The sequence below is a fragment of the Mus musculus genome, chromosome 6 (assembly GCF_000001635.26).
Source record: "Mus musculus strain C57BL/6J chromosome 6, GRCm38.p6 C57BL/6J".
NCBI classification, from domain to species: domain Eukaryota; kingdom Metazoa; phylum Chordata; class Mammalia; order Rodentia; family Muridae; genus Mus; species Mus musculus.
In genome coordinates, this window is record NC_000072.6 from 118,031,035 (window position 1) to 118,054,524 (window position 23,490).

A 23,490-nucleotide genomic window follows, 5' to 3' on the forward strand; every position below is an offset into this window, starting at 1 on the left:
CTGTCTCGGGCTCTTGAGGGCCGTGACTATGGATGACTGTCATAAACTGCAGTTTTCATTTTGTGATACTCACCTTACTTCATCCAGGCCACGCTGTGTCGCTTCTCAAGTCGCCACACTGTGTTCCAGCAGCACCTAGTGTGTCAGGTCTGGTCATGGTAGGCACAGCTACGAGGGCCATGGATTCTTGTCTCCTGTCCTCAGTCTGTTCTTATAGTTGAAACCATTGGCAAACACTGTGCAAGTTCAGAGTCACATGAAGGACAAAATGACGTCTTTCTATTCTAGATCTCTTCCCCACATGTTAGGGATCCAACTTAGAACCCTGCAAATCTAGACAAGTACCCTCCCAAAGATACACACACACACACACACACACACACACACACACACACACACACACACACACATCCTCAGCAAGATGGAACCTTTCTAATTCTGTCCTTCCTCATTCCTTTCAAATGCACTTGAAAAGTTCCTCTCTGAATGATGTTTCTTCTTCAACAGGACTGTTTGGTTACCATGAGACCATGTAACTAGAAAGAACAGGATACACACTGAATGCTTTCCAAAGCATGAGTGGGTCCCCTGACCGCCCCCCCCCCCCAATCTCTCCAGTTTCTGATTGTCTCCATAACTCAGCACATTCCTTCCTGTTGAGTCACCCTTGTTACCTTCCCAGGCATACCTTATCTTTCCTTCTGGTCTTCTTGTATGTGGAGACTCAGCATGCTTATTTGCTGTACTGTGCTGTTTGTTTACTGAGGTTGGCACTACTTGTTTGCTGAACTGTGCTGTTTACTGAGGTTGGCTCTGTGACTGACCAGCCACTAGCTCTAACATGGAACTGGAAACAGCACGGTGGCCACCTTTCTTAGTTACTTTTACATTGCTGTGTTAAAACACCATGACCAAGGCAACTTATAAAAGAAAAGCATTTAATTTGGGGCTGACTGTTGTGTGGATTAGAGTCCATGACCATCACGGCAGGGAGCATGGCAGCAGGCAGGCAGGTGTGGTGCCAGAGCAGCAGCTTTCATCTGAAGGACACAATGACTACACCAGAGGCAGAGAGAGCATGCTAACTTGAAATGGAGTGGGCTTTTTGAAACGTCAGAGCTTGCCCCAGTGATACACCTCCAGCAAGGCTACACCTCCTTGTCCTTCCCAAACCATTCCACAAGTTGGAGACTTAGACTGTTCAAACATATGAGCCTATAGGGCCATTCATATTTAAACCACCAGAGCACATAACCTGTTTGTCCACCAGTCCTGGTATATTGAAGAGTAACCTCACATTGGGAAAGGTTTTTCCCAGAAAGATAGGTATCACTGTGACAGAAATGCTTGTACATGTGAGAGGGGGAGAAGCAGTTGTGTGGTGGGAGGCCTACGTAGGACATGGGGTTACACTCTAGCCATCCTGCCTGTGGATATGAGCTCTCTGTATTCTAGGGGAGATACTGAGGGCTTCTAGCAAAGGGTTGATGAAGGCCTATGATGGACACCAGAGGTGCCTTTTATTACTGAGAATATAGGAGCACTTCCTAGTCTGCAGATGGCTCATACTCTCATAATTCCAGACACAGAAGACACCAGATCCAGGGCATGGAGAGGCAGGACATACATGGGGCTGAGGCTAGAACCAAGGTTTAGATGGAAGGTGAATTTCTACTCTGCAGCTTGCCCAGTACAGTTCCCCAGGGCCCAGGCTGAGGCCTGCGGGGAGCATGAGGAATGAGCTGGCAGCACGCAGACTCCAAACCCCAGCAGAGCGTTGTCTGTCTGGGCTTGGGGATCTGGGCTGTGCCATACGCTGCTGTAGCCCTATGTATCAGGTGAAGCAGCCTGATGCGTGGATGTATTGTGGGTACTTTGTAGGTATATCTGGCATTGCTGACCAGCAGGACCCCCTAGGGGCAGAATCCAGACATGTAAGAGCCCCCCGCCCCTTTCCATTAGTTTTATGGCTTTACAGACTGGTCCTGGCTGCTCTTAGGCTCACAAGGTTGGGCTTTAATATATTCTAGTTGGAGTGAGGTCATCTCATTGGCTTTTCACAGGCTACACTTCCTACCTGGCCCACCCAGGCTTTCCTGGTTCTGCTGACCCGAGGCTACCATGGTGGAGTTCTGCAGGGGTGCTGGGTGCTGCGTGCAGTGCCTCCTGGCCCCTGCTTTCCATGCTCTCCTGATCTCTGCTTTTAGGCCCTCGCTCCTCTAAAGATGCTGGGGACAGCGGAGCTTCCACAGACTTCATGGATTATGATGCCCACTAGCAGATGAAGACTTGGCAAGAATAAGATTCTTCTAGAACTTTTCCTGACCACAGCCAGCAGTTCTATGCTTGTTTATCCTACAGAGCCTCAGGTGGGCTGAGGACAGAGGTGCAGCACCACACTCACCTTCTGGTCCTCTTCACAGTAGTCTCATGAGTGTGGCTGTTTGGTTGACTCAGTGTCTGCCCCAGAATTAAGGGGCTGGGGAGATAGTCCTCCAAGTAAAGTGCTTGCTGAGTGAGCGCAAGGATCTGAATTCAGATTCCAAGTACCTACACAAAGCCGGGTTATATAGGGATCATTTGTGTTCTTACTCTGAGATGGAAGGTGGAGAGAGGACAAGAGCCTCAGATGCTTGTGAGCCAGCTAACCTGGTGTGTACAGTAGCAACCAAGAAGAGACTCTGTCTCAAGCAAGGTGGCAGGACAAACACCCAAGGGCTGCCCCCTTGCATGGCCTCCTGCACTCAGGTGCATTAGGGTCTCTGATGAGAAACCATGGCACTCCAGAAACTCAGTGTACATGAACAGAGAGGCAGGGTTACTGCATATAGATGAACAAGGATACAGGGTTATTACATAAAGACGAATGAAGAGGCAGAGTTTCTTATATACAGCTGAACCAAGGAGAAAGGCTTAGAAATCTTGGGAGGAACAGTCTCTGTAGGGATCACTCCTCAGTCTGTAACTATCTGGGAGGAGAAAGTTACGATGAATAATTCTGCATACACTATCGATATTAGTACATGGACCAGAAGGGAAGGCTTTATGATTAGAACATAGGTCTGGGGCTTTGAGGCTGTTGACATGACTGTGCCCATGTTAACAACACACATTCACTTAGGACTTCACCCACTCAGGGCTTCTTACGCCAGAGGTTGTCATCTGACCTCTACATGGGTGCTATGACACATGTGCACACATGTACATACATACACACAAATATACACATATACATCAGAAGTACACATACTAGCCAGGTGTGGTGGCACAAGCTTTTAATACCAGCACTTAAGAGGCAGAGGAAGGCAGATTTTGAGTTTGAGTTTGAGGCCAGTCTGGTCTACATAGTGAGTTCTAGGACAGCTACATAGTGAGACACTCTCTCAAACAAAACAAAACAAAAAAATAAAACACATCACCCCCCCAACAGATTATAATGATAATGATGTGATAACAACAACAACAACAACACTGCAGAAATTTGAAAATATCACCACTGTATTCTTGGGGTACAAACCTTCTGTGGGAGGCCAACGATTTCTTGAGGTCCTTGTGCCTACTCTTAAGGCCACTCAGAGGTAGCATCAAGAGAGTCCTGGGTTACAGCCTGTGCTCTGTTCCTGGTTTGTCTGCATCCAGGAAGCCTAGACACTTGGTGGGATGTGCCTCAGTGGGAAGGGCAGTTTCTGAAGTGTTGACTCTGGCTTATCCATACTCCTTCCATCTGGCAGAGGCCATTATATCTGAGGATGGGTCTCTGTGAAGGTGATCAGTACTGACTGAGGCTCAGGAATGTCATTGCATAAGGGTAAGCCTGTCTACCCAAGGGCCTGTGACCCTGGGAGACTGCCACATGTAGTGGTCAAGTGAGCCACTGAATGTCCTCTAGGAGGGTACCACCCCATAGAGCCTGGAAGGTGGACCTCACCAGTCATCCTCTTCTTGCCAGGTGAGGCCTCCAAGTTTTCAGGGTTCTGGGTAAGTGTAGAAAATCCCAGAAGGCTTCATAGTTCGTAGCTTGGGTCCAGGATGTCCTAGGTGGGGCAGTGTCTGAGTCTGCCCCCACGACCCCATCTAGTAGGTGCCTCTCCACTCCTGGCTGCACACACTGCACACCTGGGCTTTTGCTTTCCCACAGGAAACAGGAGGGAAATGCCATGCCAGAGGGAAGTACTTGGTTCCTGGGTCCTTCGCTGAGCCCTGTCTTCCAATCCCATTCTAAGAAGCAACAGAGCTCATCTGGCCTGCTCTCCTGGCCTGGCCTGAGCTTGACTCCTGAGAATCTGGCACTGTCAGCCTGGCCTTCTCCATGTTCCAGCCCTTCAGGTTCCAGGGTCTGAGCTGAAGTCCCATCAAGTCCCCCATGACACCGGGCCACAGCCTGCCCAAACCATACATGCAGCCCTTGTCCTTGCTTCATCTGTCCAGACCCCTGCATCTACGCTATGTTCTACCACCCAGGCTGGCGACTCTGCCCCCAACTGTACCCCCTTTGCCAGCATTTTGGGGTAGAGGTAAAGGAGACACAGCTCACCACATCCCCAGACTCAAGAGTTCCCCCTCAAATTTTAGGGATCTCAACTTAGGACAATTCAGGATTCTTGGCTTCAGTACTGCAAAAAAACTTGAGGACTAGCAAGTTTATGAGGCAAGATTGGAAATTTTTACTAAAGATCTTTTAATATAGGCGTAAGCTTAAGGACTAGAAGAAAAGGAAGTATTCAGAGAAAGGAAGACATGCCCAAGTGTGGGTATGGGCCCTCGAGGGAGGGGCACAACTCATTGTTCTCGGAATAGTTGTATCCAGGATTTGGGTGGAGTTGCTGTCTCATCATTGGGTGGTGATGGGAAGCTTACACGGGGTACACAGGGCACAGGAGGGCTGGCACCTTTACTACAGTGTTGTTTGGGATTCCCAGGCATTATTTGGGAAAGGAATGAAGTCCTGCACAAGGTCGTATACTTGCAGGCGTAAGCCTGGTCATCAATATTTTGACATAAATCTCTATATGAAAGGAGTATTCAGTTGGTGTCAGCAGCGTTTATAGCACATGGTAATTGTGTTAGAATTCTCGCTTCTCAGCTGGTGAGAGGCTTCAATCGGATTCTGCAGCAACTTCCCTGTCATTCTAACACCTCACATCCTGAAAACCGCTCCCTTGCAGCTGAGCCCCTAACTCACTCCCTTCCTATGGGGAACCCAATGCCACAGAGCCAAGGAAGCTGAAGTCAGTCTGGTGGTGACCTTCCCAGCTTTGTCCTGGAGCCAGAGAAAGGAGGAAGTGACAGGGCAGACTCCTCCCCTGAAATCCCGGCTCTTCTTGCCGCACTTCAGTCCTCTCTTTGGCTCCAGGACCTCAGGAACGCAAGAGGCAGGTTGGCAGTCTGTCTTCTCATTCCAGAGTGGCAGATAGAGTTGTGAGCTCACAGGACCCATTGGAAGCGGTTCATATCTGCTCGCCTTAGCAGATTGTAAAGTTGATCTACTCAGAGGAGCCTCTGATTCCAGACCAATGGGTTAGGACAGGAACTAGGTGTGGGCAAGGATGTTTATATGCTGATAGCAACTCTGGGAGGCAAGGCTGCACCATGCCCATTTTGCCCAGGAAACAAGCGAGGGGCTTTTGAGGAAGTCCTCTCCCATCCCATGCTATGTTCTTGACAGCAGAGAAGAAGGGCGCTGAGTCTCAGTTGGGAAATTCTTGGTGTCTTGGAGCCCTTAGCATCCCACCCAGATGGGCTTATGGGGAGGCTGCTGAAGGCATCAGAGGGCTGACCTAGTTTCTTCCAAGAGCCTGGTACCAAAAGTGGTCTGGCACTTGGCAGAGAAGGGACCACCTGGTATGATGTGATAAGAGACTCAGGGAGGGGTTTTAGGGGCTAGTTTGCCATCGAGGCTCCATAGGCCTCTTGCTGAAGCCTATGTTTGTTTAATGAGGCCTTTTGCCAAGGCCACCAGATTCCATTCTCTTTTTCCTGGTTACTCTGTGGCCCCGCCCTGCTGTAATGGTAATGCAGGTGGTCGGCTAGCCCCAGCCACGGGGAAAGGGGAAGTAATAGCTTTATTCCCTGGGATGGGAGAGGCCTAAGGCTGAAGTCCACTATGTACTCACTGGCTTGGGTGTTTTATAGGGTCCCGGGTCCTCCCCTTTCCCCTGTTGGTCCTGTTTTTAACTCAACCCCATGCCTTCCCACTGTCTCTCCTCACAACTTCTTCCAGGATCAAGAAGGCACCGTCTTAGAGAGCCCACGTTTGTTTGCCTTGTCTACCTGTGTCGCTGCCCTGTCACCCTCTCTCAGAGATTGATACTGACTGCTGTCAGGGGATGGGGCAATGGCTGCACTGAGAGGAGGTCGGAGTCTAGGGGTGTCAGTCTGAGAGAGAGAGAAGAGAGACATAGAGACACAGAGAGAGACAGAGAAATACTTTTATGAGGCAGGCTTTTGGGCAAGATCTGGGGATTTCAGTAAAATTCTGGCAGGCAGACAGTCCACCTAGTGTTCCAGATGTAGGACCGTATGCAGGAACAGAGGGACTGGAGGAATGGAGAGGAGAATGGCAGAAGACACCACGGTAGCGCAGAGTAGGGTGACCATTCCCAGAAAAGCCCACATAGTATCAATCAGTCCAAGGCTGGTCTTGAGAGTGATGGATCCAGGATCTACTCTCAGGCATTCTGATAGCTACTGGATATCTGAGGTCCCTCCCAGATGGCGTCTAGAGAAGAGGACGAGATTCAGACCAGGGAATTTAACCATAATTTTATATTTAGGTTAAAACAGTGGGCCGTCTGACTTGGCTGCAGGTAGGTGCTGTACATGCTAGATTGAGTGAAGGTCATGACGTCCTATATCTGGGTACTATTTTTCTCATCAAGAAGAAAATCCTTCGTGAGAAGCAGTTGTCTGGGCAGTGTAGGTTTGCCCTGATGAGTCTTATCATCTCTCGGAGCATGCACTGGGAACAGGGACTAATCAGCTTTCCTTTTAGAGTACTTAAGTTTTTTAGGTTAGAGGTGATTGACAGTGAGTGCATACGATCAAGGGGGGATCAAGCTGTCAGAACATTTGCATTTACCAATGTCTAATGTGAGACCCTAGCTAGTACTTGGGTGACCAGCTGTGTGGAGGCCAGCAATGCCATCTGTTGTCCTTGAACTAATGAGAAAGTTCCATAAGTATAGGCGGGTCCAAATTCTATACCATCTCCTACAAGGAAAACACCCTAAGGGGTATTGGGGCCATGCCTCTCAACAAAAGAAAACCAGCTTAGTTTTGTTTAAATATCTGAGGACCTAATTCTCTTTTAAAAATTTTTATTTTACTTTTTTGCAGTGATTAAATTTTTATGTTTAAATTTAAATTTTGTCCTGGTTTTTCCCCCCTAAAGAGCTATGACTTTAAAACTCATGTAATCAGACTGTTGTACTCATCACACACTAATGCCCTCACAGAGTGACCTGGGAACTCCAAGTTGTTTCTTTTAATTTTTTGGAGATTTTTCTATCCACGGTTGCTGGTGGTCTCAACAGACCTATCAGAAGATCTTTTTATTCAGTTGTCTTTTTGATTTTTTAGTTTTATTGAAAATGCCCTCCCCCCCAATATATTCTAGTTACAGTGTCTCCTCCCTGTTCTCTTCCCAGTCCCTCCCACCCATCTGGATCCATCCCCCTTCTGTCTCTCATTAGAAAACAAACAGGCTTCTAAGGGATAATAATTAAATAAAATAGAGTAAGACGAAACCACACCACACCAAACCAAACCACACCAAACCAAACCAAACCAAACCAAACACACCAGAATAGGATGAAACAAACAAGCAGAAGGAAAAAAAACAAAAACAAAAACAAAGAAAAAGTACAAGAAATAGGTGCAGATTTAAAGACTCATTCGTTTTCCTATTCTGGAATACCATAAAAACACAAAACCAGAAGCCACATTTATATATAAAGAAAGACCTATATGGTTAAAAAAAGAGAGAAGAAATAAAGGTAAAAAAGATAAACTTCTCTCTCTCTCTCCTCACTTCTCAACTCCCCTTTCCCCTTCCCATGCCCTAAATAAACTCTATTTTACACACACACACACACACACACACACACACACACACACACACACACAAAGAGATAAACTGTAAAGAAAAGAGAGCAAGCCTTGTGTCTTAGTTAGGGTTTTACTGCTGTGAACAGATACCATGACCAAGGCAAGTCTTATAAAAAACAACATTTAATTGGGGCTGGCTTACAGGTTCAGAGGTTCAGTCCATTATCAAGGTGGGAGCATGGCAGTATCCAGGCAGGCATGGCGCAGGAGGAGCTGAGAGTTCTATGTCTTCATCCAAAGGCTGCTAGTGGAAGACTGACTTCCAGGCAACTAGGGTGAGGATCTTATACCCACACCCACAATGACAAACCCATTCCAACCAGGCCACACCTTCAGATGGTGCCACTCCCTGGTCCAAGGATATACAAACCATCACACCTTGACATGATGTTCTGAAGTGAAGAACCTCTGAAGATGCTGTTGAGTTTGTTTTCTGTTGGCATCTACTGTTGAGTTTGTTTCCTGTTGGCATATACTGTTGGACATGCAGCCTGCCCTTAAGGGTAGTTTGTTTCCCCAGAGAGACTTCTTGGAGAAAACTAAATGTTGATTTCACAGTGGTTATCAATTGGAGATAGCTTCTGGGTTAGAGATGGGGGTAGGAGCCCTTTTCTTTCGGGAGTAGGACTCCATCTGGTGCAGACCTGTGTAGGCCCTGAGCCTGTGTGTCTCCTGTCTTCATGAGCTTATATGTGTGTTGGTTCTGCAGTGTTTAGAAGGCCTTGTTTCCTTGGTGTTTTCCATCTCCCTTGACTCTTATACGAATTCTGCCTTCTCCTGGGCAGGGTTCCCTGAGCCCTGAGAGGAGGAATTTGATGAAGACATCCCTTTAGGGGTTAGTGTTCCAAGGTGTCTCATTCTCTGCATATTGTTTGGCTTTACATCTCTGTATTTGTTCTTCTCTGCTGCAGGAGGATGAGCAAGGGCTGATCTGAGTATAGCAGAATGTCATTAGGAGTCATTGTATTGCTACATTTCTTTAGTATTTGGATTTCGCCTAGGTTCCTGTATTAGTCAGTGTTTTCTAGAGTCACAGAACTTATGGAATGTCTCTCTCTACTAAGGGAATTTATTGGAATGACTTACAGTCTGTAGTCCAACTAACCCAACAATGGGCAGCTGTGAACGGGAAGTCTAAGAATCTTGTAGCTGCTCAGTCCCACGAGGCTAGTTATTTAAGCTGGTCTTCTGTATAAGCTGGAATCCTGAAGAAGTGGGTTCCAATAGGTGTGCTGGCAAGTAAGTGCAAGCAGGCCAAGAAGAGTGAGCCTTCCTTCTTCCAACGTCCTTATGTAGGTCTCCAGCAGAAGGTGTGGTCCAGATTAAGGTGGGTACCAGCAACCTGGACTTGGAACTTGCTCTGTTCAATGCTAGCCTTGAATTCAGAGATCTGCTTGCCTCAGTCTCTGGGATTAAAGGCGTGTAATACCTTGTCTGGGCCTAAGATTTCATGGCCACTATGCCTTAAGATCTCCACGTCAAGATCTGGGTCAGAAGCCTATGCCTTCCAGCCTCAAGATCTGGATCACAGGTGTGCCCTCCATTTCCGGATTATAGTTCACTCCTGATGTAAAGTTGACAACCAGGTACAGCCGTCACAATTCCCAAGCTCTCTAGTCTCAGGTTCTTGGTCACCCAAGCAGTGTTGGATATGTGTTCTATCTTGTGGAGAGAGCTTTAAGTCAGATCAGATATTGGTTGGTCATCCCCACAAGCTTTGTGCCACCATTGCATTAGCATCTCTTGCAGGCAGGACACCATTGTAGATCAAAGGGTTTGTAGCTGCTGTTTACAATTCCCCGTTGATAGCATACAGAGTACTTTCCAGTACCAAAAACATTAGCCTTTAGGAGTGAAGGTTTTAGGTACCGGCTTGACTTCTCTTTGGGTAGGAGTTGTCTTCAGCAAGAGTCTCACCTTCAGTTTGTGAAGAACAACCTTTAAGCTTTGGCAACAGCCTGGATTGTTTGGGGGTGGTTCCCATGGGATCCCTTTGGCCAACAACTCAATTAGATATAACCCATTTCCGGTACTGGAAGCTTCAGTTGGTGACAAGAAATGTCCAGATGGAGCTCTGTCCCTCCCTGTTATTTGGCGATTCATTCAGATCACCATCATGTATGAATATAATTTAGGAAGCTTCTATTATATTAGCTTTCCATACCGTTCGTCTCGTGGCCCAACTTTAGCCATCTCTCCCTGTTTTCCCTCCCTCATCTCCCTTTGCCCTTCCCTTCCCCATTTGATCCTCCCATTCCAGCTCCCACCCCTGTCTATCCATCTATCTATAATTATTCTATTTCCCCATCCTAGGGAGATCTATACCTCCCCCAATCTATATTCTATACCTAACGTCTGTGGTTCTGTGGATTGTAGCTTAGTTATCATTGATCTTACAGCCAGCATCCACACATAAGTGAATATGTGCCATGTTTGTCTTTCTGAGTCCTCACTCACAATTTTTTCTCACCTCATCTATTATTAATTATTAAAATTATTAATTATTTTATTTTTATAAAATAAAAACTTTTAAATTCACTATTTAATTTTTTTAAAGTCTGAGTAATATTCCACTCTGTAAATATATACAATTACATAATAATTTTATTTTATTATAATTTTATTTTATTACCTACTTATCTGTTGAGGGACATATAGGTTGTTTCCATTTCTGGATATTATGAATAGAACATCAACGAACATGGTTAATCAAGTGTCTCCATGGTGTAGCTTTTGGGTAGATGCCCAAGAGTGGTATGGTATAGATGGATCTTGAGATAGATCAGTTCCCATCTTTCTGCCACACTGATTTCCAGAGTGACTCTACAAGTTTGCACTCCCACCAGCAAGGGACAAGAGTTCCCTTACCCCACATCATCATCAGCATGAGCTGTCATTTGTTTTACTGATCTGGGCCATTCTGATGGGTGTAAGATTAAATCTCCAAGTATTTTTGATTTGCATTTCCATAATGTCTAAGGATGCTAAATATTTTAAGTGGTTCTTGGCCACTTGTGTTTCATCTTTTGAGAATCCCTGTTTAGATTTGCACCCCACTTTATTTGTTTATTTATTTATTTAATATATATGAGTGCTCTGTCTTCAGACACACCAGAAGAGGAAATCAGATCCTGTTACAGATGGTTGTGAGCCACCATGTGGGTGCTGGGAATCAAACTCAGGACCTCTTGAAGAGCAGTCAGTATTCACCACTGAGCCATCTCCAGCCCCTGGACCCCACTTTTAAATTGTGCTATTTGTTTTCATGATATCTGGTAACTTTTAAAAAGTTCTTTATATATTTTGGGTATTAGCCTTCTATTGGATGCAGAGTTCATAAAAAATCTTTTCCTTTTCTGTTGGCGGCCGCTTCGTCTGAATGATGGCGCCCTTTGCTGTGCATAAGCTTTTCAGTGTCATGAGATTCCATTTATGAATTATTGATCTTAGTGTCTGTGCTAATGGTGCTCTGTTCAGAGGTCTTTTCCTGTACCATTGAGTTCAAGGCTATTCCCCACTTTCTTCCATGATAGTCAGTGTGTCTGTGTTTTTTTTTGTTTTGTTTTGTTTTGTTTTGTTTTTGTTGTTGAGATCTTTGACTCATTTGGAGTTGGATCTTGTGCATGGTGGTAAGTATGGATCTATTTGTATTCTTCTACATGCAGACATTCTGTTTTCCAGCACCAGTTGTTGAAGATGCTGTCTTTTTTTCCATTGTATATTTCTGTCTTCTTTATTAAAATTTGGGTGTCCATAGGTGTTTGGGTTTATGTTTGAGTCTTTGATTTAATCCCATTGATTGACATGCCTGTTTTTGTGCCATGCTGTTTTTATTACTGTAGCTCTGTAGTACAATTTGAGGTTGGGGATGGTGATTCCTCCCATAATTCTTTTATTATTCAGGATTGTTTTAGGTATCCTGGGTTCTTTATATTTCGATATGAAGCTGAAAATTGTCTTTTCAAGATCTGTGATGAATTGCGTTGGAATTCGATGGGATTGCATTGAGTCTGTAGACGCCTTTTGAAGCATGGCCGTCTTCACTGTATCAGTCCTACCAAGGACCTGATTCTTGAGACTGTACATGAGTGGCAGCTTTGGAGGAATCTTGGAATCGATTTGTCTCATTTACAATGAGATGGAGGAGGAAAGAGAGGAGTCTTAGATGAGGATTGCCCATTCCCTACCTGCATTCGCTAGTCCACCTGGACGGACATGCGCAGTCTGTCAACAGGGAGCAGCTAGTGTGATCCAGTCTGAAGAGGCTAGACCAAGTAGGGAGATTTCCACACCTACCTATAGCTCAGTCTGCTGTCATCTCTGTTTTCCCCCTTCAGTCTTCCTTAAGGCCATATTGCCATCTCATTCCTGGCCACAGGGACTCAGGCCCAGGTCTCCTATAGTTCTGTTTCTGTTCCAAGTTATTTAATGCCACCATTCCTTAAAACACTTGGTTGGCCATAAGAGTCACTTTCTCTGTGGAGTACACAGCTCCAGAAGGCTCCAGAAACTTCACTTACTGAGTTCCTGGAGCAGCTCCAGCCTCACGTGCCCTACGACCTAAGGTTAAGATATTTCCAAGTGTTCAAGGACTCCTCCAAGGTCACGGAGCTGGAGACAGAGCTAGACTAGAAAAGAGGCATTTGGGCTTCAGCTCCTTAAGCCACTGTGGAGCCCAACAGCCAAGAATTATCTGTTCCATTCTAGGACTCATCCACCTACCAATTCAGGAATTTCCCAAGTGTTAGTCATTTGCAGAAACCCAAGAGCCAGGTCTGTGGGCCCATTGTTAGCTGCAGCTGATGGGTTGGTCCTCTCTCAACTGTTTGCTCTGGTGCTTATCACATTCCTATCGGGTACCCTGGTGACCAGACTTGGAGACTTTTGGGCATGCAGTTCCTGATTAGTCAAGATTCACACCTGAGACTTGACCCAAGTCTATTACCACCCAACCGGAGCAGGCCATCTGCAGCTCGTGGATACCTTTAGACCCAACCAGCAAGGTTTCTGATGTTTGCTGGGCCTGCAGTCAGGCCACTGCTCTTGCCAGCTCCTTGCCTGGTTTTCAATAGAAACTGGCTGTTCCCCTCCACTTACCCTACTGCACTTCAGTACACAGTCATGAAGCGAAGGATTCAAGGTTGTAACAAGTAGCACTTGTAACATGGAAAGCTGCCGTGGAGCATAGAGAAAAGCCTAAAGCTATCCCTGATGGGGCAGAGGTGGCCTAATTGGGAGGGAAAGTAGTTGTAGTCCTGAAGATTGATCATCAGGATAAAAGGGTCCAGGGCACAACCAATGGCCCTCAATTGATCGGCAAGGGCACTCCCGGCCCCTAGGATGCTGTATCTTCTGCCCTCCTCTGGTCATAGAGACCAGGCCAGGGGCAGGCCAAGGGGGTGGAAGCAGTGAGATTTGATGCTGCCTCTCTCCTAATGGGTAGTGAGAACCTAGGAGAATCTCCCCCAGTGCTCAGAGCATGAACAGGGCAGTCTGATGTAAGAGCCCCACAGCATAATCTCTTCTTGTTCTGATCCTACAAGTACTCTCTGCTACACTTTCTGTGCATCTCTGTTGCTTCTGGGGTCAGGGCTTTCCTGAAGGTGATTCCTTCATTGGCAATACTGGGCAGAAATTCTGAAGCACATGGGAAATACAGAGACAGCCTCTGAAGCTTCAGCCTGCCAGAAACTATTCCATCTAACCTTCAGCTAAGCCAGGATCTGCTTACAGCTGTGGAGATTCTTTGCTTTATTGGAGTTTACATTCTCTGATTGACTGAAGGCCACTTAAAACATATCCTCCAGGCTATAGTCAGGCAAGGCAAGCATGCAGATTAATATTAGGTGTTCCTTTCAAATCAAAGAGCTACCAATGGATAAGGTTACAATTTTGAGCATCGTAGTGGTCTTAGTGACATGGGTGTGGGTATCTCTATCCTGTCCTTCCTCACTAGTGACCATGGAAGGAGGGGGTGGGGCTCTTCAGATGATCTGTCCTATGTCGCTCTTCAATACCCTGTGACCTTAATTGAGCAAGACCCACCATTCAACTTGTTGACTGTTCCCTTTGACCCCTCTACCCAAATTTAGAATCTGCAAATAAGCCTGGTAAGCAACTCAGAGTAAATCATTGGTTCCTAATCTAGAGACAATGTGAGGTGTTCTTTTTTCCTTAGCTTGTTTATATCGCAGCAACTAAAATGTAAAAACAAAAATGGGGGATGCCCAGGGCACGTGGGGGCAGAAACAAAAGCAGGAAGCAGGGAGGAAGAATAGAGACAAACAGGCTTGGTGAAAGAATAGAAGTTGACGCCTGCCTGGCGCCCTCTTCCCCACCCCCCACCCCAGCAAGCTGACCCTGCTTTGCTTTGCAGTGTCATTGGTACCTTGAAAACATTGGAGCTGAGGCAGAGGGTCCTCTCTGTTTCCTCTGTGGATTGACTGTTGCACGCTGAGGATGGAACCCAGGGCCTCACGTGTGGGTCAAACTATGGCCACCTCCTGCACCACAGCTATGCTCCAGCCACAGAAGGAGCATTGTGTGGAGGGGGCATCTGTCATCCAGCTAGGGGAGACCCTTTTCCTGCCACCCTAGTCCCTGCCTCTGGGCTCACATATGGGGACAAATATCTGGGGGCAGAACATTCACACGTCTCTGTTTGAGAGCTCCAAGGAAGGTAAGGACATGCCTCTGGTAACTAGGTGGGTTCCAGACAGGCAGGTGAAACCTCTCAGCGTTGCTGGCACCTGGGGATGCTTTCCTCCGCAGAGACAGAACTTTCCCCTCTAGCCCACTTCTAGCCACCTCCGTTTGAGTTTCAGGCACTTCCCACCTCGCACTCAAAGCAAGCCGGGTGTCACTTTCTTTCCTCTGCATTGGGAAACTTCAAGACTACTTCAGGCTCCACTTGCATGCTAGAACAGTTCAAGAAACAGAAGAGAGTTGAGAAAAATCTTCCCTTCCCCCAGACAACCTACACTCATGCCTACACTTCGCTATTCATAGCTCAAGGGCTTGAGAGTGCAGCATGGGGTGAGGAAGCTATGAGGCAGAGGAGTGAGCTTCCCCAAGGACCTTTCCCTGATATGCCAAGTGGGGAGTCCGTCCTCTTCCCTCTGTGGGGAGATGATCCGTTCCTTGGGGGCTCTGGCCTTCTCTGTTTGATGGCTTAGTGACAGCTGTCAGTGCACTACAGGGAGAGGATCTTTTCTCCTCTTCCTCCCCTGCGCCAAGGCTCTAGGCAAGTTGGTGTTTTATAGTGACACACACACACACACACACACACACACACACCCCTCATATATACATAAATGTTATCTTTCAAATATATATGTACATGTATATATACATGTATGTATGTATGTATGTATGTATGTATGTATGTATATCATCCTATAACACCCTAATAGAGCTCGAGCTAAGTTCACAGACTGAGCCTAGCAAAAGAAGTGGAACATCAGGTTGGAAAATCAGCTCTCCCTAGGGTTCAGGAGCCAATTAGGAGGCAGCAAGTGGTGATGTGAGACCTGGCCAGTGTCTCCCTGAAGAGGCTTCGGTCACCAGTGCCCTGGTCCTGCTCAGGAGCTGCCAGTAGGGAGGTTCAGCTCTTGCCTGTGTTTTACTGGCTGCCTGGACCCCAGAGCCTTTCTAGCATCATGCGCCTGCCCTTCTTTCTGCTGGTCTAAGGCTAAGAACCACCTGCCCACATGGCCATTCCCAATGGTCAGTCAGGAGGCAGACTATTGATGAGATCCAGCCCAGCTTTGCCACTTCCTGCCCTCTGCAAGGGCTGCCCCTCTGGGTCCTAGGTATGCTAGGGGGTGCACCAGGGGGTGGTCTGCCTGGTGCAGAGCTTCCTGACTGATACTTTCTCAGCTCTGTTCCCCAGATTCTGGGTCCAGACATTCCATACACCACTCCACAGAGGAGATGTTCTGGGCTCTTCTCTGACCCACTCCTCCTTCTTCTTCTTGTTGCCAAGCAACATGAAAAGCTCCAGTGGCATTAGGGTGGCTTTCCTCCTCTCCCTCTTTTCCTCCCTCTGTTAGGCTGACTGTAGGAAGCTCTTCCTTGCTCATGAAACACTGAAGAAGAAGGTTCATGGCAAGTGTGTGCTGACTGTCCTAGCCAAACACCTGCCTGGTGTGTAAGGCTGGTGTGTGTGTGTGTGTGTGTGTGTGTGTGTGTGTGTGTGTGTGTGTGTGTGTAATGCTGCTCCAGATTTATTTGGGTGTCAACAGCCTTTCCCCAAGGCAGCAATGTACCTGAGCTCTCAGGAATGGCCTTCTGCCCACCAGCTTTTGTCTTTAGCCAAAGGCTGAGCTTCCCCCCCACCCCTTGCATCAGACTCTGATGGGTTTCAATTCTGGTCCTGTATCCTTGGACAGTTCGTTTCACATTTCCAACCTCAGTTTGTGTTTCTGTAAAGTGGGCCAGTGGCCCTACTCATAGCGCTTACTATACTGGGCACCTGATCGTGTTGTGTGGTTTTGATCTTGGGCTCACTTGGTCAACTCTTTTGGGGCCAAGGTGAGAGCTGCAAGATGTGGGAGGCCCGCTGAGCATTCTCTGTGCTTGTGGTCTAAGAGATGCTTTGACTCTCCCAACCTTCCTATAAAGTGCAGCTTTGAGACTCAGCCAGGGTTGGGACCAGCTCTCCTATCCCAGCCTATTTGGCTCTCTGGGGCATCCCTGAAGGGTCCAGGTTTAGGGTGGGAAGTCATAAAGAGAAGTGACTGTGGGTCGGGTGGGAAGGAGCTTTGGTGAGCAGGCTGCTGGGAAGACAGGAGGGTGTTGGCTGCTGGCAGGAAGCCATGGAGGGCAGTGGCATTGGAGATTTTCCCAGATCTGGTGTACTTCCCTCCAGGCATTTGCACTTCAACTAAGCTTCAGTCTAGCTGGACTAGAGTGCCTGGATGGGGTGGGGCTCACCTCTGCCAGGCAGTGACCAGGCAGTGGCCTTTGGGGCTTTCCAAGAGCTCTCTGAAACACACCAATGCTGACCTGTTTCCTTTGAGATGCCTGGAAGTTCTACTCCTTGGCCAGCAGGGAAGTCTCTAGGATAGTCAGGTCTCCACCCAACCCTGGGGTGACTGAGCCCAGGCCCTTCTTCCTTCTCGATGGTGCAGTGGTGACAGCCACAGAAGGGTCCCAGGTGATCAGACCCAACATTTACATGTCTAAGTGACTCACATGATTGCTCCTCTGCCCTGAAGGGGATGTCTCTTTTGTTTTCCCCTCTTTAGTCAAGGATTCCAGAGGCTCCAGACAGGCCCCCGCCTAGAGCTAACAGTAGCCTTGTGCCTGTCCCACAGACACTTAGTGAACACGGCTATGTCATAGTGTGTGACCAGAGTGACCCACTTGGATCAGTATCTCCTATAGTAGGGGCAAGGAGGCCCAGGTGTCACAAGGGTGGTTTTGAGTGTGGAAGGTCAACTGTAGGTCTTATTGACCATACACTATGCTTTGAATGAGGGTAGATGGGCGATTGGTAGGGCAAGCAATGTGACCAGGAGCCCTGAAGCATGGAGAATAGTGGAAATGGGCAGAAAGAGACACATGAGAAAGTCTGATTCAGGCTAACAATGGTTACTTGATGTGGGCTTGTCTCCCAGACAGTTTTCTGCCTTCCTTGGTATAGAATCTTGTGGGGGAGTCACAACTGGACCATGTCTTAGTCAATGTTTTATTGGTGTGAAAAGACACCTTGGCCATGGCAACTCATAAAAGAAAGCATTTCATTGGGGCTGGCTTACAGTTCAGAGGCTTAGTCCATTGTCATCATGGCGGGAAGCATGGGGGCATGTAGGCAGACATGGTGATATATATATATATATATATATATATATATATATATATATATATATATATATAGAGAGAGAGAGAGAGAGAGAGAGAGAGAGAATGGGCCCGTCTTTAGTATTTTAAAACCCCAAAAGCCACTTCCCAGTGACAAAGTTCCTCCAACAAGACCATATCTCCTAATCCTTGTCAAAAAGTGCCACTCTCCAGTGATGAAGTATTCAAATTTATGAACTTTGAAGTCCATTCCTATTCAAACCACCACAGACCATATCACTCCAGGCGAAGCCACTAGAAGGCAGCTTGGCACCTGAACCCTGCCCGGTGGCTAAGCAAGGTCTCGCTCTCCAGTGGACACAGTTGTTCACTGGACACACACAGGCTTATCCTGCTTAGCACTGAGACCCCCTGCCTCTCTCTTCCTCTCCAGGCAGCCTTGCTAGAAATGCTTGCAAGATGTCGACTCCCAGCCAGGTGTGGTGGCGCACGCCTTTAACCCCAGCACTTGGGAGGCAGAGGCAGGCAGATTTCTGAGTTCGAGGCCAGCCTGGTCTACAGAGTGAGTTCCAGGACAGCCAGGCGATACAGAGAAATCCTGTCTCGAAAAAACAAAAAAACAAACAAAAAAAAGGTATCAATTCCCATAAGTCTTGCAGCCCAGCCTCCTCCTGTTGGTATTCATCAAGATCAAGGCCTCTGTTTCCCAGGACTGGTACCCCTGCCTTCCTAGGTCTGACCTACAGAGTTAGATCTGCCATCCATTAGCAATGTCTTAAGCACTGTATTAGTTGTGTCTCTGTTGCTGTGATAAAACACCATTTCCATGACCAAAACAACATGTAGCAGGGCTTATCTGAGGCTTACAGGTCCAGAGGTTAGGGGTCCATCCTCGTCATGGTGGGGAGCATGACAACAAGCAGGCAGCCATGGCACTGGAGCAGCAGCTGAGAGCTCACATCCTGACCCACAAACAGGAAGCAGAGAGTACACTGGGGACAGCAGGAGGCTTTTGAAACTTCAAACCCCACCCTGTGACACACCTCTTCAAGGCCACGCCTCCTAATCGTTCCCAACACTGGGAGATCAAGTATTCCACCAGATGAGCCTTTGGCAGCCACCCTCTTTGAAACCAGTGGAGGTACCTTATCCTGTGTTGTGCGTCTCCCCCAGGGCTCTGAGTTATGCCCGTGGCCTGGGCCAGGGCGGAGTTCATGCCTTACCTGTATGTTTTTGGTATGGCTGTCATCCAGAAGGACCTCCCCATCTGCCTGTTCATAGACATCTTGTCAGTATTGTGAGGACTCCCACCTCTAGACCCAGTAAGAGTGAGGAGGACATGGGAAACTGGCCCATGGCCACTTCTGGGCAAGACAGGTTTGAGTCCTTGTCTTGCGTACCCTGTCCATGTCAGCTAACAAGGGGACCCAGGTTCTGGTGTTAGTCCCTAGAGCACCGAGTCAGTGGCCTGGACTCCTGCTGATCTTGGTAGCAATGGCGCTTCCCAGCTGAAGGGACTCAGGCAAGCTCGAGCATTGTGAGTATGGCTCTTGCCTTTCTTCCCCCATTCCTTTTGCCTTGAAAAAAAAAAAAAGAAAAACAAAACCATTATATTACTCTCCTAAAGCTAGCCATCAAATGCCGTTCCCTTATTTGGCCACTTCCTCTTCCTGAGGCTGATTACCAAGGACCAGCTATAAAAGAATTAAAGTTCCGCAATCAAAAGGCCCCTTTGGCTCACCTAATTAACATGTCCAATTAAAATTAAACACTTTATCCCAACACAGGTTTTCCCCCTTTACCTTTAAAAACCTCTATTTGCCTATGGACTACATCTGTCTCCTCTCTATCCAGAGGTAGTCCTTTGTCCTCCGAGGACAGATCCCTTGCTCCCTTCCCCTTCTCCCTCATCTTTTATCCCCTGTCTTTGACTCTTATTTCTTCCTCTTCTGGGGCAAATAAATGTCCTTTGTGCTGAGAACTTGGTCTTGGGGGTCCTGGGCTGATACCATTTCCTGACACCAGCTCCCACACTGAGCACCCTCACTGTCTGCACAGGGCTCCCACAACTAAAGGTCAGTGTGGTCCCCTGACCCCCGTAGATGTGAGGTAGCTGGTCGCAGGCTCCAGGGGATGTCTGTCTTCACAGTTGTCTGCATCCCTCACGCACCACTGTCTCACTTAGCTATAAACAAAAGACCACTCAGTCAGTGTATGTGGCTTTATTTTCATGTGTGTAGGTGTGTTCTGGAAGGCACTCGAGCTGCTGCAGAAATGGTACTTCCTGGAGCACTCCTGATAGCAGTCTAATCTAAAGGGCCCTCGAGTTATAGGGGTGGTGCTGACAGGCCCAGGCAGGCTGCATGCAGACCCCTCACTGCAGGGAGGATGATGACGGGCAGCAGGGACCTATTACCAGATGCACAGGGATGTAGCTCAGTAGTGCTTTGGCTGATCGGTTCTCCTGCTAGGCCCGGAATGGGAAAGGAAACTGAGTCTCAGACATTGAGGTGCCGAAGAGTCAACCGAGGGCCTAATCTACAGATCAGCCCCACACCATGCCTCCTCTGGGGCATTGCTGGGTTTCTGGTGCCTTCAGAGTCATTCCCTCCTGGCCTGGTACTTACAGAGGGATGCTTACCGCATTAACCTTACCAACTGGGAACCAGGAAATCCTAGAGTGTGCTCAGACTAGCCTGGCTGAAGACTGGCTTCCTCCCTCCAGGACACATTCTTATCAATGGGGGGAGGAGAGGCCTGTCTGGCAGCTGTGCTAGCTCTCTTAGGTACTTGGCACCAAGCTACATTTTCCAGAAGAAGCTAAAGACTTGCACCGTCTCCTTTACCCTATGAGACCCTGCTACAGGTTTTGTGCTGTCTCCCTCAGGCGCTGCACCTGCTGAGGGCACCGAATAAGCTTGTTTTAAAAATATACATTGAGTCTGCACACTCTCCCTCCCGGGAGCACCTTGGCGTCTGTATCAGTCTTGGAGACTGATAAAGCTGCAGGAGCAATGTTTGTCCTGGACTCTGGATGGCTAGTGGAGCCCAGTGCCGCCTGCCATGGGCCCTCAGGAAGCTCTTTCTGAGTGACGTAGAGCTGGTCTCTATGTTGGCTGTGAAGGGCATGGACAGGACCCTATCTTGCCTGTGTGCCTGGGGACAAAGTATGTTCCTGGGACCAGATGCTGAAGGCTCCAGAAATCTAGTGTAGAGCCGAGTGCTATTTTGGATATTTCCGTATATAATGGGACAGTCTGGGCCTGCCAGGTATCGCTCATGCAAGGTCACAGGTTCTGAGACTTCTTTAGAAGAGATGCAAAGGCCATTTGCCTGAGGGATTCCTTTTGCTGCTCTGGGCAGATGGGGTTGGGGGAAAGGGTACCCTGACCAACTGCCTGACCCTGACAAGGCTATACCTGGGGTCTCCCCATCTCGGACATCTCCTAGCTCTCCTGACCAGAGGCCTCCCCAGACCCATGACCTAATCCCATTGTGGCTCACTAATAGTTGGCTCTTTCCTGGGGTGATAGACTTGTCAGTTTTTGTCAACTTGACACAAGTGAGGGCCATCTGGAAAGAGAGAGCCTCACCTGAGAAAAGCCCCCTGGGATTGGCCTGTGGGCATGTCTGTGGGACATTTTCTTGATTAACTATTGCTGTGAAAAGACCTAGCTCACTGTGGGTGAATCCATGGATGAGCAGGTGGTCCTGGGTCGGATGCAAAAGCAGGCTGAGCAAGCCATGGGAGCAAGCTAATAAGCAGCATCCCTCCATGGCCTCTGCTTCAGTTCCTGCCTTGTGTGCCTGCCCTGTAATGCCTGGATGATTTGCCATGATAGGGACGTGTAAGCCAAAGAAACCTTTTCTTTCCAAAAATTGCTTTTGTAGGAAGCAAACTTGGGGTATGCATGTAAATGTAGGGTCACTCTTAGGAAAAGTGTGTAGCAATCTGATGGGGTCAAAGCCAGCAGAAGGTCTGATGGGGAACCCTGTCCTTTGCTGTGATCTGTCACACAGGTCTGTGTCCTTCCTGGTAAAAAGACGCACTCTTGGTTTCCTCCTCTCATGTGACTGTCAAGGGATTTGGGCCAGAGCCTAAAGGGAGGGTATGCTTGGAGGCCGGTGTCCATGACTTCTTACTCCCAGTGTCTTCCTTTGAGGCAGTGTGCCACACAGCAGATATTCCCAAAGTTTCTTCAGCAGTAAAGGCCACCATATAAAATAAATCCAAGGCAATTAAAAATAGCAGAGGGGCCGGGTGTGGTGGCACAGGCCTTTAATTCCAGCACTTGGGAGGCAGAGGCAGGCGAATTTCTGAGTTCAAGGCCAGCCTGGTCTACAGAGTGAGTTCCAGGACAGCCAGGGCTACACAGAGAAACCCTGTCTCGAAAAAAAAATAGTGGAGGGTAGACCACCTGTTTTCTGGAGGGGTAAGGTGGGCATTGCCTGACAGAGGCAGACAGTTCTGGGATGATCCAAAGGCTTCCATCTGGGAAGTTCCTAGGAGGAATGGCTTCTGACATGGGAGTTCATTTAGAGTAGAGTCACCCAGGAGCAGTGGGGAGGAGGCCCAGTGGAGTCTGGGCCTTGCCGTCCATGTCAGCAGCTACATCTTCCTAGTTGAGCAGTATGAAGCCATCACATGTTTTAGGAAGCTGAGGGTATGGGCAGAGCTTGCCTAGTGTATGCAAGGACCTGAATCCCATCCTAGCAATAGAAAAACAAACACACCCCACCAAGGCAGGTTAAAAAAGTGTGGCAGTCCAAATCTGCCCTGTCTGGAGCACGTGGATGGGATTTTTGCAGGTGTGAACAAGTTGAATCGAAGTCACGCTGGGTTGAGGAATGTCCTGAGTCCATTTAATGTCCGGAGAGACAGAGGAGAAGGCCTTTCTGCAAGCCGGAGGCAGAGAACAAAGTGGCAGTGGAAGTCAGAGATGGGGAAGGATCACTCAGAGTGAGAGACTAGGGAGAGAAATTGGGGGCTGGGTCTAGGAAGAAGAGCCTGCCCCTGCCCACACTTGGTTTCAAACTTCCAGCTTCCAATGCGGAGAAAGGACGTGTTCTTGTCATAAGTAAACCAATTGTGGCCCAGGGAGGCTCCTCCAGCTGTGGTTTGTCTGGTAGTACACTTTACCTAGTCACCATCATCCTAAAAGTATTAGAGTTTCTAAACACACAATTCCTGTTTTAAGTTGCTGCCACCCTAAGAAGGGTGGAAACTGGTGCCGCCTTTCTTTGCCTGGGAGGTGGGCTGTCTGCTCGTCCTGCGTGCCTACACTGTACCGGCCTGTGAGCTGTAGCCATCCCAGTCGCCAGGCCATCTTGCATTACAATGTTTGTGTTCAGATCACCCTCATTTTACTCAATGGCCCCAAACCACACGAGTTGTAGGTGACCCTCAATTCAGAGAAACTGACAACTGTGTTGTATAGAGAGTTTGGCAGTGAGCATGGGTTCATGTATGCACTGGGAGTTTGTGAATGATACGTCCTGGGTACCAATGTAATTTAGGAAATCTATACATTTCCTGTCCTTGAAGCCCCACTGGGAGCCCCCCAACTCCACTCCAGCAAC

At 48.0% G+C, this 23,490-nt stretch overlaps 1 protein-coding gene across 3 annotated transcripts in view; it reads left to right on the forward strand.

Annotated features, from left to right (window-relative positions):
* Positions 1-23,490, forward strand: part of Rasgef1a (RasGEF domain family, member 1A) — an 80,042-nt gene that overhangs the window by 19,530 nt on the left and 37,022 nt on the right. The window contains exon 2 of one of the 3 annotated variants that reach the window (NM_001362105.1): positions 2,208-2,369. The exons of the other annotated variants lie outside the window; for them this stretch is intronic. Coding sequence (NP_001349034.1) covers positions 2,343-2,369 — 27 coding nt within the window. The 5' untranslated portion in view covers positions 2,208-2,342. The remainder of the gene's footprint in view (positions 1-2,207; positions 2,370-23,490) is intronic. 3 annotated transcript variants of the gene reach the window in all.